The 19,955-nt window shown below is 41.8% G+C and overlaps 1 protein-coding gene across 4 annotated transcripts in view; it reads left to right on the forward strand.

Annotated features, from left to right (window-relative positions):
• Nucleotides 1–19,955, forward strand: part of GLRA2 (glycine receptor alpha 2) — a 169,865-nt gene that overhangs the window by 125,328 nt on the left and 24,582 nt on the right. For all 4 annotated transcript variants that reach the window (XM_038413744.2, XM_038413753.2, XM_038413788.2 and 1 more), the window contains one exon: nucleotides 3,720–3,869. In XM_038413744.2, the coding sequence (XP_038269672.1) occupies nucleotides 3,720–3,869 (150 nt within the window). The remainder of the gene's footprint in view (nucleotides 1–3,719; nucleotides 3,870–19,955) is intronic.

Here is a 19,955-nt window from a genome sequence, read left to right on the forward strand (position 1 = left end):
CTATGACAGCTTGCAAACACAGCTGATCTGAAATTTTTCATTCAGAAAGTTTTTCTGTGAGGAAAATAATGGTTTCATTAAAACCAAAGAATTAAGCAAATTGTCAGTTCCAGTGGAAATTGTTGATTTTTTGTGGAAAGAAATGTGGAAATGTAAATTTTCATTGCAAATTGATGTTTTGAAACAAAACAATTTTTGTTTTGTTGTCACACAAAATGTCATTTAGGTTTTTAAAACCTAAAAAGAAATGACTTAAAATGTTACATTTTGTACTGAAATGTTAATTGACTTAATTATTTTTGTTTAGTTTTGATCAAAAGTGCCACCTTTCCAATTTGAAACTTTTTAGAATTTTTCATTCTGTGACATTTTCCAGTGTGGACCAGAAACTAATTTCAAAATGTCAAAATTTCCCACTGGATGAAAATTTAGTTTTCTAAAAATCTCGGCATTCAGTGTGAGATGCTGCAAAAACAAGACCTAACATGATTTTATACTTCATATCACAAATCCGAGAGTATGTGTTTGATGCGATTCTATCTAATAATGCAGGTATTTATATGGTTCTCATCACTACAGCATCTAAGCACTTACTATCATTAATGCAGTTACTCTCACATCTCACCTGGGAGAAAAGGAAATATCTTTAATCCCCAGTTTACCGTCTACTGAACTGAGTCAGGGAGACTAAATGATTTGCCCAAAGTCACACAGGAGATCTGTCCTGAGCAAGAAATTGAACTCTCATCCGGATTGATCCATGAATGACAAATCAGTGAATGATAGAGCAATGCCTTAACCACAAGATCCAAGACCAGTCTTTCTCCCACATTCAACCAACAAGAATGCTGCATTCCGTTTATGGCACTTCGATACATTTAGCAAGATATAAGATGGAGGAAATTCAGTGAATTAAAATTTAAATGATTAAGAGGTTGGAGGGATTAATTTGAAGAAACATTTTTAAAGGGCCAAATTCTGTGCTGACTTACAACTTAGGGAACTCCAATGAATGGAGTTTGGGTTTTGCAGAAATATGTCAGAGCAGAAATTAGTCCTTCATATGTACAGTACATTTTGGCCAAATATCAATTAAGTGAAGATAAGAAAGGTGTAAATGCTAAAAAGGAAGAGGAATTCTTCTGTCACATTTGTTATGCTCAGCCTTATCATGCCTGGTTCTTGGTGTGGACAGACCTCATTCTGAAAAACTTTCCTCATTAACACATCCTACATTTACAGAGCATCTGAATAATTTATTATCATTTATTGTGTGATTGGTAGGGAGCCATTAACTCTCTAAAAAAGTCACTAGAGGGGAAGCTCTGCAACATAAGGTACATGGCAATTGAGTGAGTTAAAGAAAGAAAAATACAAGAAATGATTAATGGACTTCCTGAATGTGATAAAACTGAACAAGGCAATGGTTCCAAACATCAAATTCTTAAAATACTCTATAGAGTAGGGTGAGTCAATGTGCTCGGACTTTTTAAAGGTTTTCTGGAGGTCACGCTTCAAAAAATCCAAATCTTTTCAATTACACTAGAAAGAGAGAAAATATTTCCTCAGAATTTGCAGTATATCCTATATAAGGAATTACAGGAAATGCTAAAAATGCTGAGGTAAATTTAACTAGATATCAAGGGCAAAAGTGGAAAGTTTTCAATGGTAACCACTGTGGTTTTTGTATCCAGGAATTACCTTGGGACATTAGCTCACTGTAGATGGATAATGGCACAAGTAGGGAACCATCCCACCTCATATGCTGGCTGTGACAAAGAAACAGCTGGGATTGTGGGTATGGAAGTCAAGGAGGCTGGAGAAATAGTGCTGTTTGGTGAGGAATAGGGCAGAATTGAAGGAAGAGAAAATAGACTTGTAGTGGAGGAAGCCAATGGGATCTCTTACGTTACATTGTGGTGCCAAAAAACAACAACAACAACAAAAAGTGACTGCCGTGAGTTAGTTTGTATGGGCCTAGAGAAGAAGTGAATCCTTTAGAAGGATTTGAACCAGCAGAGGAAAAGGGCCTGACTTAGAGATTGTTCCATATATTGGGGACCTTGGAAAAAGGTACAAAGGTTGATTTCAAAGCATTACATGGGTTTTTAGCTACATCAGTCACTTACTAGGATTGCATAGGTAGAATGATGCATAGTGCTTTGGAAATTAAGGGACTGATGCTATCCTATTATAAGACTTTTGCCTTTTTTTAATGTAGCATTACATTGTGATTGCTTTCTTGTTCTCATTGAGCACTGTGTCATGCAGAGGCAAGGGAATCATAGAAGATTAGGGTTGGAATAGTCAGCAGGGGGTCATCTAGTTCAACCCCCTGCTCAAAGCAGGGCTGACCCCAACTAAATCATCCCAGCCAGATGTTGGACAGCTATCAAGTATGCTGCTGTTGCTATTCACGTGATTCCAGCTGAGCAAGATGGTGTTAAAATAATTCAGCTAGCTGAATTACAGTAGCACTACATAAGTGGCAGACAGGCTAACTCAGGAGTTCCTTTATTATGTTGTCCTCGGTGCCTTATGCACATGAGCACAGGAATTGCTCAATCAGAAATGCTGATCCTTGGGGCTTCATGTCCCACAATGGAATGCCTCTGGCAGCACATTCCAGGTGTTTATGCCTTCCTAATGTGATTACTAAGGTATTTCTACATGAAAACAAGCTGCACCTTTAAAGATGCTAACAAACAATCACAATGCCAATTACAGCTACGTTTTTGAAGAAATTATAGTGGCTTGATTATTAATATATCTCAGCCTGTGGCCCATGCTTTCCAGATTGCCTGGAACGTGGAGAGGTTTGCACTGTGTTTTTCAGAGTGCCTAAATACTGCTGCTGAACATTCCTACAAGGGTGTGGCCTGCAACTTCAAATATACCTGCTTTGCATCTAATTTAAACGCCTGGTTTCCTAACTTAATACCAGGCTACTAGCCCCACCACATCTCACCCTACTGACATATCCAGTTTGGCCACTCTACACTGCAGGGGCGGGCATGACTAGACTCGTATGCTCTGGGCAGCAGGTGAGCTTCCAGGGAATGCTAAGTAGCAGTGCTCAGAATCTCTGAAATTCTCTGCGTGCTGCCCAGTGTCATGCAGGACAAAGCCCTGTATCCTTTCTACAATTCTTAAAATATTTAATTCCTTTGCACATATGGCCTTCTAAGCCCTCTGTGCATAGGGCCATCTTTAGCACACTGATATTAATGGAAATGCTCCCATAGACCACTATAGGTTTTCAGTCAGACCCATAAGGCTGAAGCTGTTCATATGCAAAAACAAATGAAATGGGCATGCCCTGTTAGAAGTGTGAAAAGGTGACAAACAGCAAAGAAACAAAGTAGCTTTGATAATATGTGCAAAGGGACCCACTGTAGAGAATTGGCCAATGTGTCTACTAAAAGTATTGAAGAGTTAGACAGATATGATGTGTCCTTACCTGTTCTGTCATTCAGACAACTATGAGTACTTATTGAGTGCAGATGTTTACTTTGCAGTATATTGTTCAGCCACTAGATGTGTCAGTGTGCTTTATAATGTTCTAGACATAGCGTGGAGACAAAGCTGGAACTTATGCTATGTTGAAGTCTGTTTGTGTTTGTAGTTGTAGATGTTTTCTGTAATAATAATCTCCTATTTAAGAAGGACTGTGATTTCATATATGACATATCAGGCATTCTGTTTCTGTTCTCTTTTAGGTCTCCTATGTAAAAGCTATCGACATCTGGATGGCTGTGTGCCTTCTCTTTGTGTTTGCTGCATTACTGGAATATGCAGCAGTCAACTTTGTTTCAAGGCAGCACAAGGAGTTTCTGAGGCTTAGAAGAAGACAAAAGAGACAAAACAAGGTACAGCTACTTTAGACTCACATTCTAAAGCTTCCTTTCCAGTGACCGATTACTCCTAGATAAAAGGAGTTGAAAACTTGCAACAGGTTCCAGCTGTAGTTCATTACCCTTATAAATAGGTGTCAGTGGATTGATCATTGATCCTGTGTGTTTCATTCTCCAACCAGACTTCCTGAGGCAATTGTAACTTTGTGTGTTAAATACCAGACATATTAGGCTGCAGATACAATTCCAAATCTGCAGGCATGTGTGCCAGAATTGCTGCCACTGGAGGCCTTTATTTCCAAGAGTAATGTGGTGGCAGCAGAAGCTGTTTTATTTGTACTGTAATTCCAGTTTGAGAAATACTGACTTCTCTGGAGGGGAATGAGTTGTTAACAGGCTAATATTAGCAAGTGACAATACTATAACTACACAGCCCTAAAATGTGTGTATTGATCAACAATAGCAGTAGTTTATACAGTAGTTGTGCTCCTCTTCTTTCTTCACACAACGCACGGTCAACCTGTGGAACTCTTTGCCAAGGGATGTTGTGAGGGCCAAGACTATAACAAGTTTTAAAAAAGAACTAGATATGTTCATGGAGGATAGGTTCATCAATGGCTATTATCCAGGGTGGACAGGAATGGTGTCCCTAGCCTCTGTTTGCCAGAAGCTGGGAATGGGTGACTGGGGATGGATCACTTGATAATTACCTGTTCTGTTCATTCCCTCTGGGGCACTTGGCATTGGCCACTGTCGGAAGACAAGATACTGGGCTAGATGGACCTTTGGTCTGACCCAGTATGGCCAGTCTTATGGTCTAGGATCACTTGCTGTGATGACCTGTCTTTACGCTTTGCTCATTTGATTCTTGTAAATAAATCAAATGTGAAAGTATTTTGTTGTAATAAAAGAATGTCAAATGAGACAAGAGCAGCTATCCATTTGGGTTGGTTTTGCTTGACTTCCTAGGAACTCTGATGCTAGTGTTTCAAAACAAGGAATAAAGTTTTTAAGACTTCCTTTTTATTTTATTATTTCCACTGTTATTTGTTTGTTTGACTTTCACAATTTATTTCCTTTGGAACTGATCCATGTGGTTTTGCACGATGGTCTTCTCTCACTGTGCCTTTCTTTCTTTCTTTCTTTCTTTCTTTCTTTCTTTCTTTCTTTCTTTCTTTCTTTCTTTCTTTCTTTCTTTCACTATTGTGCTATTTCCATTCTCACTGCTGCGCTCTGTTCTGACAATCTGGGGACAGGCACCGACTGTGACTGCTGGGAATGAAAACGTCCAGGTGGTGCGGCACATGAATGGCTTGCGAAGCAAAGAGTTGTCAACATATAGGAAAGTGAATCAGATTTACAATTCATACTCAAGGGTAAAACCATAGAGAGAAAGAGAGACCAAGAGAGACACTTGGTATGAAAACAGTGTCATAAATCTGCAGCACAGCCTGTTTTCATGGCATCACATGTAATCTCTTGTGTTCTCTTTACTAAATGCCACAGCGAAATATACAGTACTATCCCCAGCATGAAAAGCTGTTTCATGCTATACATTTCGACCTCTTGTGTTCAATCTTTATCTCCCCACCCCACCCCATCAATACATGCATGGTACTGTCATCCCCAATTTTCTCAGGAAAAGTGCATTTCCATTGTGTAGCCTGCTTCCCCTGTAAATGTACTTACTGTATAGTGAGTAGAGACAGGAGAGTAGACAGTGCCTGGAGATGGAAAAAGTCTCTTTTATCTTATCTTTCAAATGAATGTATTCCAACCAAACTAGGTTCGTGTAGTGAAATGCACTTTGATTGACATGACATTCATTCCTAAACCTGAAACCCTACAGTGTTCCTTCTCGGCATGCTCTGACTCTTGTTTATTGGGTTGTGAACACCATGAATTAAAAAGAAACCAGTTTACTGATTTTTTTAACTGTTATTCTTTTGTGAGGAGCAGTTGGTCTGAAACCTTTTATATTTTGAGTATACACCACCCAGAGAGATGTTGTTTTAGCAGTTTTGCAATAATGTACTGGCAGCTGATAGACCTAGATTATGGGTGAGAAGTGGAGGTGGGAATAATAAATTCAGCACTGGAGGGAGAAATACTTTTAGGGATATTGCTCATTATACAGTGCTGGTGGCTGACCTATAAAACTCTGGTGGTGCAGATTAAATGGAACCAGAAACTAAACCTCCCTGGAGTTGTTGGTTTCCCAAAACAAAAACACAGCTCATCTCTGCTCTACAACTGGCTATTGTTTTATGCCTCTGACTCTGACCAAGGTCAGTAAAAAAGTGATTTCAGGAGATTTTGCTGTTATAAAAGAAGCATCAGCTTTCATGATCAGAGCAGACCCACACAGCTCCTGGTGTGAGCCCTTTCTGCTATCTTTCCTGTATCATTCAATAACCTCATTGTTGTCTGGTGGAGCCATTAGCCAGGCTGGATTCCATATGCAACTCAGAAGATTGAATAGTGGCATTGCCATGTGAACAGAGTGCTTTTGCCCCAGGTGTGACCATTCACAGAACTGACATACACTGCACTGACAATAACAAGAGACTTGTCAGGTTCTCGTTACAAGGTAAAATTAATTGCTTTATATGGCAAACATAATGTGCATTCCTGGAAACCACACTCAAAATAGCAAAACTAGTTGAAGTAGGTGCTCTGCTTTGCAGTTCTTTTTAACTTTTTGGAGACACCTAGATAAGGCCAGCATAGGGCCTGATTTCCCTTTTTCCTAAGGAAAATCTACAGCGATCTCTCCTGGATTTCCATGATGGCATTGCCCCTACTGCACATAAGACCAGGATCATCCATATACAGGCTGTGTACCTCTGCAGTATATTTGGCCCCACTTTTTGGCAGGTTGGGCCCCAATGGAGTTGCCTTATCAAGGTTTCTGTAGCCATGAACGGGGTCCAGAGAACAACCACCATAGTGGTTTGCTTCTGGGGAATCTTCACTGGGCCAGTGGGAGATGTTGCATATTCCCCAGAGTCACACACCAGGCCTGCCACTTCCTCCGCCCAGCACCAGTTCACCAGGGGAAGATCTCCAGCAAGTTCCTGGGGAGATGCTGACAAAGAGGTAGCTGATGATTGCCAAGCAGAGATCTTGAATATAAGAATGGCCATACTGGGAAGACCAAAGGTCCATCTAGCCCAGTATCCTGTCTTCTGACAGTGGCCAATGCCAAGTGCTCCAGAGGGAATCAACAGAACAGGTAATCATCAAGTGATTCTTTCCCCGTCACTCATTCCCAGCTTCTGGCAAACAGAGGCTAGGGATACCATCCCTGCCCATCCTGGCTAATAGCTATTGATGGACCTATCCTCCATGAATTTATCTAGTTCTTTTTTGAACCTTGTTATGGGCTTGGCCTTCACAACATCCTCTGGCAAAGAGTTCTATAGCCTGTGTGTTGTGTGAAGAAATATTTCCTTTTGTTTGTTTTAAATCTGCTGCCTATTAATTTCATTTGGTGCCCCCTAGTTCTTCTGTTCTGAGCAGGAATAAATAACACTTCCTTATTCACTTTCTCCACACCACTCATGATTTTAGAGACCTCTATCATATACCTCCCCTTAGTCATCTCTTTCCCAAGATGAACAGTCCCAGTCTTATTAATCTCTCCTCATACGGAAGCCGTTCCATACCCCTAATCATTTGTGTTGCCCTTTTCTGAACCTTTTCCAATTCCAAGATATCTTCTTTGAGATGAGGTGACCACATCTGCATGCAGTATTCAAGATGTGGGCGTACCATGGATTTTTATAGAGTCAATATGATCTTTTCTGTATTATTAACAATCCCTTTCTTAATGATTCCCAACATTCTGTTCACTTTTTTGACTGCTGCTGCACACTGAGGGGATATTTTCAGAGAACTATCCACAATGACTCCAAGATCTCTTTTTTGAGTGGTAACAGCTAATTTAGACCCCCATCATTTTATATGTATAGTTGGGATTATGTTTTCCAATGTGCATTACTTTGCATTTATCAACATTGAATTGTCATCAGCCATTTTGTTGCCCAGTCACCTAGTTTTGTGAGATCCTTTTGTAGTTCTTCACAGTCTGCCTGGGACTTAACTATCTTGAGTAGTTTTGTATAATCTGCAAATTTTGCCACCTCACTGTTTACCCCTTTTTCCAGATCATTTATGAATATGTTGAATAGGACTGGTCCCAGTATAGACCCCTGGGGGACACCACTATTTACCCTCTCCATTCTGAAAACTGACCATTTATACCTACCCTTTGTTTCCTGTCTTTTAACCAGTTACCAATCCATGAGAGCATCTCCCCTCTTATCCCATGACAGCTTATTTCGCTGAGGGACCTTGTCAAAGGCTTTCTGAAAATCTAAGTACACTTTATCCACTGGTTCCACCTTGTCCACATGCTTGTTGACGCCCTCAAAGAATTCTAGTACATTGGTGAGACAAGATTTTCCTTTACAAAAAAAATGTCGAGTCTTCCCTAACAAATCATGTTCATCTATGTGTCTGACAATTTTGTTCTTTACTAAAGTTTGAACCAATCTGAATTTGAATTTGAACCCAGTACTGAAGTCAGGCTCACCGGCCTGTAATTGTCAGGATCAGCTCTGGAGCCCTTTTTAAAAATTGGCGTCACGTTAGCTCTCCTCCAGTCATTTAATCAGTACAGAAGCTGATTTAAATGATAAATTTAAATGATAAATGATAAATTACAAACCACAGTTAGTAGTTCTGCAATTTCACATTTGAGTTCCTTCAGAATTCTTGGGTGAATACCATCTGGTCCTGGTGACTTATTGTTGTTTAATTTATCAATTTGTTACAAAACTTCCTCTAATCACACCTCAATCTGGGACAGTTTCTCAGATTTGTCACCTAAAAAGAATGGCTCAGGTTTGGGAATCTCCCTCACATCCTCAGCTGTGAAGACCAATTAAAAGAATTCATTTAGTTTCTCCACTATGGCCTTTTCGCCCTTGAGTGCTCCTGTAGCACCTTGATCGTCCCACTGGTGGTTTAGCAGGCTTTCTGCTTCTGATGTACTAGAAAAAAAATTGGTTTCAGAGTAGCGGCCGTGTTAGTCTGTATTCGCAAAAAGAAAAGGAGTACTTGTGGCACCTTAGAGACTAATAAATTTATTTGAGCATACAAATCGTGAGCTACAGCTCACTTCATCGGATGCATTCAGTGGAAAATACAGTAGGGAGATTTATATACATAGAGAACATGACACAATGGGTGTTACCATACACACTGTAACCAGAGTGATCACTTAAGGTGAGCAGAAGAGTGGGGCGGGGGGGACCTTTTGTAGTGATAATCAAGGTGGGCCATATCCAGCAGTTGACAAGAACATCTGAGGAACAAGTGTGTGTGGGGGGGGAAATAAACATGGGGAAATAGATTTGAAGAACTTGAAGTGTTCTCCAACTGGTTTTTGAATGTTATAATTCTTGACGTCTGATTTGTGTCCATTTATTCTTTTACAGAGAGAATGTCCGGTTTGGCCAATGTACATGGCCGAGGGGCATTGCTGGCACATGATGGTCAAACACCTACAAGATCTCTCTCAAGCATTCTTACAACTACAATACCCACCTGCTGAAGTGAAGAAACAGATTGACAGAGCCAGAAGAGTACCCAGAAGTTACCTACTACAGGACAGGCCTAACAAAGAAAATAACAGAACACCACTAGCCATCACCTTCAGCCCCCAACTAAAACTTCTCCAACGCATCATCAAGGATCTACAACCTATCCTGAAGGACGACCCATCACTCTCACAGATCTTGGGAGACAGGCCAGTGCTTGCTTACAGACAGCCCCCAACCTGAAGCAAATACTCACCAGCAACTACACACCACACAACAGAACCACTAGCCCAGGAACCTATCCTTGCAACAAGCCTGTTACCAACTGTGTCCACGTATCTATTCAAGGGACACCATCATAGGGCCTAATCACATCAGCCACAGTATCAGAGGCTCGTTCACCTGCACATCTACCAATGTGATATATGCCATCATGTGCCAGCAATGCCCCTCTGCCATGTACATTGGCCAAACTGGACAGTCTCTATGTAAAAGAATAAATGGACACAAATCAGATGTCAAGAATTAGAACATTCAAAAACCAGTTGGAGAACACTTCAATCTCTCTGGTCACTCAATTACAGACCTAAAAGTCGCAATATTACAACAAAAAAACTTCAAAAACAGACTCCAATGAGAGACTGCTGAATTGGACTTAATTTGCAAACTGGATACAATTAACTTAGGCCTGAATAGAGACTGGGAGTGGATGGGTCATTACACAAAGTAAAACGATTTCCCCATGTTTATCCCCCCCCCCTGTTCTTCAGACGTTCTTGTCAACTGCTGGATATGGCCTACCTTGATTATCACTACAAAAGGTCCCCCTCCCACTCTCCTGCTGGTAATAGCTCACCTTAAGTGATCACTCTGGTTACAGTGTGTATTGTAACACCCATTGTTTGTTGTTCTCTATGTATATAATTCTCCCCACTGTATTTTCCACTGAATGCATCCGGTGAAGTGAGCTGTAGCTCACAAAAGCTTATGCTCAAATACATTTGTTAGTCTCCAAGGTGCCACAAGTACTCCTTTTCTTTTTAAAAAAAATTGCGATTACTTTTTGAGTCTTTGGCTAACTGTTCCTCAAATTCTTTTTTGGCCTTCGTAATTATATTTTTTTACACTTCTTGGGGCCTTGAGAAGGCTCACAAACACATAGTTGGTTTGCTGGGTCATCATTCACTGCACTTAAAGGCTTGGACAGAGTTTACAGTGAAATGTGCATGCTGCAGTCAGAAGACAGCTTCTAAATAACACACCTGCAGAGGAAGGATTACAAGGCCTCTTTCATTGACCTAATGGTGATCTCCTTTAATTGCCATGAGCTCTTGTTCCTCTCTATGACGCAACTGCCAGAGCACAACATGAATACACACACAAAGCTAGTCTTTACAAACAAATATACCATCTCCACAGGTTTACATGCGGTACGTGAACAACAGAGTAACCAACTAGGTTCATACACATCCTTAATCGGGAGGTCTCTTAACTTTCATGGGAGTTTAATGCTTCACACAGACATCCGGCTTTAAACAGAATGCACAGACATCTTGCTAACCCTCAGAGTCTTCACTAGAGCCTCTGTTTATGGTTTCATAGCACTAGGGTTAGAGCAGAAAAACAGATTGTGATCTACAAGAGTAAACCCATGAGATGGGGCCTAAGGGGAAGAAAATTGCAACAGTTCCACTCATCGAGTTTGCTCTGAGGTCTTCTGTTTAGGGTGGAGGGATTGTCTCTCCATGGAAGAAACAGCAAGCATGAGCTGCACACTAGAGATCCCCAAAGATCCACATATATCTGCATAGATCCAAAGGGACCTGATGGAGAACCTGGACTTTCATGTGTAGGCTCTGCATATCCACTTTACCTGTAGAGCCCATGAGACTTCTTACAACAGCTGCTTTCAGGTTCTCTATGAGTAGGTCACCAGGAGCCTTCCTATAGACCAGTGTTTTCCAAACTTGTTCTGCCGCTTGTGCAGGGAAAGCCCCTGGCGGGCCGGGCCAGTTTGTTTACCTGCTGTGTCCGCAGGTTTGGCTGATCGCAGCTCCCACTGGCCGTGGTTCGCTGTGCCCGGTCAACGGGGCTGCGGGAAGTGGCAGAACAAGTTTGGGAACCACTGCTCTCGACTTTGATGATTGGTGGGGTATGTGTGTGGTGTGTGTGTGTGTGTGTGTATAATACACACTCCTAAGAGAAATAGGAGAATTGTAATTCTTCAGTGGAGAAGTGGCTTGTGGAAAAGGTAGTATAGTCAGAGGTGGAGTTCCAGTGGAGAGCCAGGAAATATAAGCTTATTTGGCTTATGAGATGAGAGTTAGACCCAACCAGTACTTGGCTAAATGATCTCCAAGGAAAGCCTAGGTTGCTGCAGGAAGTAATACTGATAATCCAGGAAGTGGCTTTCCTCTCTCTGCTTCAGTAGTGAACCAGTGCCTCACCATTGCAGTGCAGAGCATTGAGTTATTAGAGGGAGGTGTCAACTTTCAGACAAAATAAAACCTGAGTTGCTCCTGACCATGTGTAATCATTAAAGATCCCATGGTATTTTCCCAAGAATCAGGACGTTTCCCGGTATCTACATTGCATTCTGGGGGATCACATTCTCTCTGTGCAGTTTCAGGTGGCTATAGTAGTCACTTCCTATCCTAAACAGTTGTGTAGTTTTCTGTGCAGTGTTAAAAACCCATTGTAAAAGGAATAACAATTACATATATAAAAAGGAAACAAGGTGAAGGTAAAAGGAATAAGTGGATATTTGCAGTTTTGGATCTTACAATAGTGTTTTGTACTCCTATGAATGTAAGTACAGTGCAAATAATTTGATAATTATTCTCCTAGCACTAATGTATGTAGTGAGGCTGTCATTTTGGCTAAAACCAGGGATTGAACTGGTGATTGGCAGCACTAAAAGCACGGCTTTCCACGGCTTGAACTGAAGAGCTCAGTTCTGCAGTGGGAGGCTATAACGGACTTACATCCCCTGTGGATCGGGCCCAGGGGGATGTGTCTAGCCCCCACTATACACCTACATATAAATTGGCATGAGTGGGCACGGTTGGCGTGTTCTACTTAGATTAAAGTATTAGGCCTGAGATTAAATTATTATATCAGGACACTCTTACTAAACCAGGCCTGAGATCTCTGGTAGAGCAGCATAAAAGGTATGTTGTTTTGCGGGTGGGGTGGTCAGTTGATAGACAGGCGGCTGCAGTACTCAAACACAATCAGTGTGACTAATTGTCAAGATAAAATATTTACATATCCATAACCTGAGAGAAAGTAAACACAGACTAAGGTTGTTTATAAAGAAGTATCTCTACTTGCATTGAAATCTCTTTATCGGACTGCCGAATAATTCATTTTCTAAGGTTTCTTAGCCTTGTATGTAGTAATAGTCAGCTTCTGAAGCCTGACTTTGCCTTTAAAACATTCAGTATTACTGTCCCCAATGGACATTTTTATACTCTAACATCCTTGTGTACAGCACTCTGCGGCCTAACGTGCACAGTCTGCATTATGTAACATGCCGCATCATGTGAATAATAGAAGTGCTTGAGGAAAACCCTTTTTGCTGTGCTATTTTTGGCACTCACATAGCAAGCTCAGGCACGTGAGTTTCATTGTGAAAAACAAGAGTCCAAATCTGAATGACTTCCTCTCTCTTTAACCTCTTGTTTAGAGACTTCCTCTCTCTTTAACCTACTTAATGGATTAAAGAGGAAGTAGGTTTTGTTGTAGATAAACACCCTAGAAATATTCTGGTAATTTTTCTTTCTTGAAGGCAATTACACTAGCACTCTACTGTAACTACACAGGAAGGCTAACAGAAGATAAATATACCAAAATTGGTGTTTAGCTCTGAATTACAGTAAGACTTGTACTACTGCATAGAGCCTGGTGAATGGCGGGATCAATCTATTGACAAACATATTAGCTTAAACCAACTTGTGATTTCATCTGCTCATGCATGCCCTTTTTTGTGAGAATGGGGTATTTGTGTGGCAAGGAACATATTCACACTAGAAGGGCTTGCCCAGCTACTCTGTATTTCTTGGTTGTGTGTGTTAGTCAGGGAAGGTCTCAAGAGATGAAGGAGAATAGGAGAGTGAGAAAGCCAGGGATTTTGAAGCAAGGAGGGCCCTGAGCCTAGCGAGTGAGTTTTGGTGACTCCCACACCAAAAGAGAGGATGAAAAGGATAGCATGGGCTGGATCCCACAAGAGTTCCAGCCTCCACAGGTCTTCTGGGATGGGCTTGAGGTCTTGTGGGATTTGGCATGAAATTTAGAGCCATGATAGAAGCTTTGTTCTCAGGGCCATTTGTTTGCTGGTTTCTAGCAACCAAAGAGGACCAGAGCATGTATATCACATGGATCATAGGCAGCAGTCTGGCAATGACCAAACCCTGCTCAATTATGCAGGACACATGGGTGGCTGGCTGCAAGGCTGGGATAAGATCTGTTGGGGCAGCAGAACAGGTTAACAGACCCACTGCAGCCACTTGATGCAAGGAGCCGTGTGTTCCTTATCCTGGACCAGGATGCAACTGAGGAGGTCAGGAAGAAGAGAGAAAAGAGCAAGAGGCCAGGAAGGAAACCATGTCCAAAGTGGCCAGGGAGAGGGCAACTCCTGGAGATGATACAGTCCATTTCAGATGAGCTTGTTGCCCAGAAAACAATTGTCAGGTGCAAAGTGAGACTCCTGATCCTTGCTGCAGGGTCGACAGATTCTGATCATTAGCACTGGAGGCCACAGAGGTGCCCAACCAGATGCTGGTGGCCCTATGGAATCTTGATTCCTAGAAGCAGTATCCATAGCTAAGGGATCACTAGTACCATGCACCTTTTTGGCTCACACAATGGCGTTTGAAGAGTTTCAGGCATTCAGGTGGGTTGTGGGTCTACCCAGGGCCTGGCCAATATAAGAACCCCATATCTGACAGTTCATGGTATTGCTACATAGGCAGGGGCTGGCCCCACGGACAATAGCTAACCAATTAGCTGAGGTGTCCTTTTATTGCAGGTCTGTGAGTCATCTAGACCACTGTCAGGGATTCATGGTTTACAGAATGCTGGAGGGTTGGGCCCAGGCTGCTGAAACATGAAGCAATGTCTACAAGCCAGTGACTTGTAGATCCTTAAGCAATTAGTTGAGGTTCTTCCTCAGATCTGCCTTTCAGGGAATGACACGGAATTCTTCAAGGTTGGCTTTCTTTGAGGCCTTTCATGTCAGTGAGCTGATCCCTTCATCCAAGGGAGTCTCTTCAGGGTGGGCTCTTGAACTACACAACATGCAGTCGGAGGATGACTCTCTACAGCAGTGGTTCTTAAATTTGCTCGCACCGCCCTTCTTTGTTTCTGTAGTAGTTTAAGTAGGGTGACCATATTTCCCAAAAAGAAAACGGGACACCCCCAGCTGTGTGCAGAACAACCTCTAGTTCAATATGTTTATAAAAATGATTCTCTAGTGATTCTGACTAATGAACAAACTTGTAATAATCCTGAAGGGCTCACATACAATTCCCAAACACAAGGGGGGGGAGGGAAAATCCAACAAATAATTTGCTTAAAATGACTAGTTCAACCAATTCTACTACTGTATGTATGAATGCAGTCAATTTGATTCATTAATACTTGTGACAGATTAGTGTATGTCCATATGTATCTAGATCAAACTACAAACTCCATGTTCTTTTGTGAGTGACATTTTGATGGAAAGAAAGTATTTTGCCTATACTTTTGCCTTTTGCCTCCTTGTGTTGAAAGCTCCATGGAGGTGTGAGAAGAAATTTTTGTGCCTAGCAGTAGGCTAGTAATGCAAAGCAATCAAGGGGTGTGAATAGAGCAGGGCAGGAAAGTTTTTCTGGCCCATTAAAATTTTTGAGATTTCAAAAAGTTTCCTTTACCAAACTGGGATGAAAAGTTGAGACCTGGGGGGAGGGGAGAAGCCAACCAAAAATCCCCTAACAAATTCAGTTTGGGGCTATTGAAACATTTTGTTCTGACAATCTGGAAATTTTTCATTGTGGCCATTTTCTATTTAATTTTTTAATTTTTTTTTTATGATACATAGCTTACATATTAAAAAGAAAAGTCATTTCAAACCAGAAAACCAGATTTTTTTTTCGTTTTGAAAATGTTGAAACCAAATGACTGAAATACACTGAGCGGTGTTTATACTGTGGAAAACAACATGAAAGGCATAATGAAAAATGCCCCACCTATGGGCAACGGTGCAAGGAATGTGGGCAACAGACCACTTTATGTCCCAAGGCCACAGCTACTCCAGGAACTAAAAAGCAGCAGTAAATGCAGTGATTGAGAATGTAGAGACTTCCAGTGAAGAGAAAGATGTCTGCAGTGTGACTAGCAGATCCAAAGACTCTCAGTACACATGCATTGCAGAAGAAGGCTGCCAGCCATCTGAAACCATGCTATTAGACCAATGAATAGTCTGATTCCAGATGGATTGTGAAGCTAGCTGCAACATAATCTCAGCAACACTAATAAGCAGCAACATTACACTGGAGAAATGTAACCAAGTGCTGGTGATGTACAGTAAAACTATTCTGAGACCAATGAGCAAATGTAGGCTGTTGATAAGAAACGCATGAAAGAAGAGATGTTAGTTGACACACAGGAATACCACCCACTCTTGGGCACCAAGGGCAGTGCAAGCCATAGATTTGATTGCTGGACAACACCAGAATATCCTCAGTGTGAGAGAGGAGAGAAAACAGTCACAGTGGGCCCTGCCCAGCATTCTAAAGGAATATGAATTCATACTGCAAGAAGATGGACATTTAGAGGGAAAGCTAAAGTTAGACTGTGCAGCCCATGATACTACCAAAATGCAGAGTTCCCTTAGCCCAGGGGGAGCCACTGAAGAAGGAATTGGAAAGCTTCAAAGAAAAGACATCTTTAGATCCACTGAAACTAGCACAGAGTAGACGAGTAGCCTGCTAGTGGTGAGAGAACCTTCAAGTAAACTGAGAATCTTGCACTGACCAAAAAACAACTGAACCATGCATTAAAAAGAAGTCACTACCCATTACCAATGATTGAGGACATGCTACCTGATTTATCCAGGGCAAAAGAGTTCATTGTGAAGAATGGATTCTGGCATATTGAGCTAGATGAGCCATTCAGCCATTTCCACACTTTTTTGCATGTATTTATTTTGCTGGGTATGAATGCCTATGGCCACTAGCTCAGACTCAGGGGAAGAGCCAACAGGTGTTGGTGGGGTTAAGCGGGGTCACATGCCTCCTCCTACCCCCATTTGCTGCTTGGTTTGTACTGAGCATACTCAGTAACCCTGCTAAAGCCAACTACCCTCACTCTGCCCCCCAATTATCAGCAGACAGGGTCATCTCTGCGCAGAGGTGTTCCAGTGAAACTGAACCAGGCACTACAGGGGCTCCCATGCATCCAGATTATAATTGATGACATTCTTATCATAGGAGAAGGAGATGGCAAGGAAGAGGCAATACAGGACCATGATACCAAGCTGCGACATCTCCTAAATAGGTGCTGGGAGTAGAATATTATAATGGCTGAATATAGAAAAGTTGAAGCTGAAGAAAACTGGAGATCCCCTACATTGAACATCTGATGACTTCTGTGGGACTCCAGCCAGACCGTGAGACGCTGAGAACGATTAAGGAAATGAACAGACCAAAATATGTTGAAAGGAGTCCAGCGATGTTTAGTGATGGTCAACTATCTTTCCAGATTCTGTGCACTCCTGTTGGAAGCCTGTGAAGCCTTGACACAGTCAACACACAATGATGCAATGTGGGAATGGCCAGAGACCCAAGAACAGGCACTAAAAGAATAAGGCACCAGTCCTGAAGTACTGCAACCCACGGGAACAGCTAGAGGTACAGTGTAATGCCCAAGAAGGAGGCCTAGGAGCAGCACTGATGCAAAGCCAGCAGCCCACAGCATTTGCCAGTAGAGCCTTGATAGAAAGAAGATATGCTCAAATAAAGACACCACAATAGAGGCTCAACTTAAATGTACACCCCAAATTAAAAAAACATAGAGAACCAAAAAAGAGCCACCATGGCTAAACAACAAAGTAAAAGAAGCAGTGAGAGGCAAAAAGGCATCCGTTAAAAAGTGGAAGTTAAATCCTAGTGAGGAAAATAGAAAGGAGCATAAACACTGGCAAACCAAAGGTTCTTATGCAAAGTAAGCTGCCACAGGATAAGAGGGAAGGTGCTCTCATGGATTGGTAACTGGTTAAAAGATAGGAAACAATAGGTAGAAATAAATGGTCATTTTCAGAATGGAGAGAGGTAAATAGTGGTGTCCCCCAGGGGTCTGTACTGGGACCAGTCCTATTCAACATATTCATAAATGATCTGGTAAAAGGGGTAAACAGTGAGGTGGCAAAATTTGCAGATGATACAAAACTTCTCAAGATAGTTAAGAGCCAGGCAGACTGTGAAGAACTACAAAAGGATCTCTCAGAACTGGGTGACTTGGCCACAAAATGGCAGATGAAATTTAATGTTGATAAATGCAAAGTAATGCACATTGGAAAGCAAAATCCCAACTATACGTATAAAAGGATGGGGGTCTAAATTAGCTGTTACCACTCAAGAAAGAGATCTTGGAGTCATTGTGGATAGTTCTCTGAAAATATCCACTCAGTGTGCAGTGGCAGTCAAAAAAGTGAATGGAATGCTGGGAATAATTAAGAAAGGGATAGATAATAGGACAGAAAATATCATGTTGCCTCTATATAAATCCATGGTACGCCCACATCTTGAATATTGTGTGCAGATGTGGACGTCCCATCTCAAAAAAGATATATTGGACTTGGAAAAGGTTCAGAAAATGGCAACAAAAATGATTAGGGGTATGGAACAGCTTCTGTATCAGGAGAGATTAACAAGACTGGGACTTTTCAGCTTGGAAAAGAGACGGCTAAGGGAAGATATCATTGAGGTCTATAAAATCATGACTGGTGTAGAGAGAGTAGATAAAGAAGTGTTATTTACTGCTTCTCATAACACAAGAACTAGGGGTCACCAAATAAAATTAATAGGCAGCAGGTAAAAAAACAAATAAAAGGAAGTATTTCTTCACACAATGCACAGTCAACCTGTGGAACTTCTTGCCAGAGGATGTTGTGAAGGCCAAAACCATAACAGGGTTCAAAAAAGAACTAGATAAATTCATGGAGGTTAGGTCAATCAATGGCTATTAGCCAGGATGGGCAGGGATGGTGTCCCTAGCCTCTGTTTGCCAGTAGCTGGGAATGAGCAACACGGGATGACTTGATGATTACCTGTCCTGTTCATTCCCTCTGGTGCACCTGGCACTGGCCACTGTCAGAAGACAGGATACTGGGCTAGATGGACCTTTGGTCTGACCTAGTAGGGCCATTCTTACGTTCTCATGAGAAGGAGCTACTGGCAGTGCTCTTTGGAATGGAGTGATTGGGCACAGGTGCACATGCAGTCTGAGCACAAACCAGTAGAAAATGCCGTGAAGACACCATTGCTGAGTGCATCCAAGTGACTACAACATGTTATTGAGACTGCAGTGCTAGGTGGTGAGGGTAAGGTACTGCTCAGGAAAGTCACTATTCGTGGCAGATGCACGGCACAGGGTAGACAGATGGTTCTGTGAAACTGGAGCTAGAATCTATAGACATGCTACAATACCTTCGCATCTCTGATGGGAGGCTCCACACAATCCAACACCGCACCAAAAATATGGGGTGCTACAGGCAATAAAACAATTCATAATCTAGGGTTGGCCAGATCGCAAGGAGCAAGTGTCACAGGAGGTTACCCCCTAAAACTAGGGGAGGAATGAGCTGTGTGTGCAAATCAAGACTGTTTTTTTAGAGAGGACCAAGAAGTAATCCCAGAAGATTTAACAGCTGATATGAGATGGATGCACGTTTCACACCTGGGGATAAAGACATGTCTGAGATGAGCCAGGGAGTATATACAGTGAAGTGTATCTCTTAATAAAGAGCCAGTTTAGCTTTAGAAACAAGTCCTGTCGTGTTATTACCAAACATGTAGTGCATGAAATAATAAGTGCTAGGGTGATGGGCCTAAATTGCTAAAGAGTTTGCACTTCACTTGGGTGAGTTTGTCACAGAATTTACTCATAAACAGCAGGGTACACATCAGAAATGAACTCTGCAGTTCTCCGAATTGTGAAAGGTGCTCCCCTGCTGGGTGCAAATGTCTCATTCTTTATTGTACCTAGAGGAGAGTGCAAACTGAAAATAGGGCAGGCTAAACTGGAAAAAAAGGAAGCAAAGTGAATATTTTGATGTTTAAAAACAACAAGAGCAAACTTAAATGCACCTGTTTGAAGAAATGTGTTATATTTAAAGCCTTGCTTAATTCATGAAATTGCAAATCCCGCAATATTAGGCTTCCACCGCAATTTTTATGTTAATTAGCTCCAGCTGTCAGCCCCGCCATGCACCGGGCTCCCACAGTCATCTGCAAGT

This window comes from Dermochelys coriacea, chromosome 1, assembly GCF_009764565.3.
Source record: "Dermochelys coriacea isolate rDerCor1 chromosome 1, rDerCor1.pri.v4, whole genome shotgun sequence".
Classification (NCBI taxonomy): Eukaryota; Metazoa; Chordata; order Testudines; family Dermochelyidae; genus Dermochelys; species Dermochelys coriacea.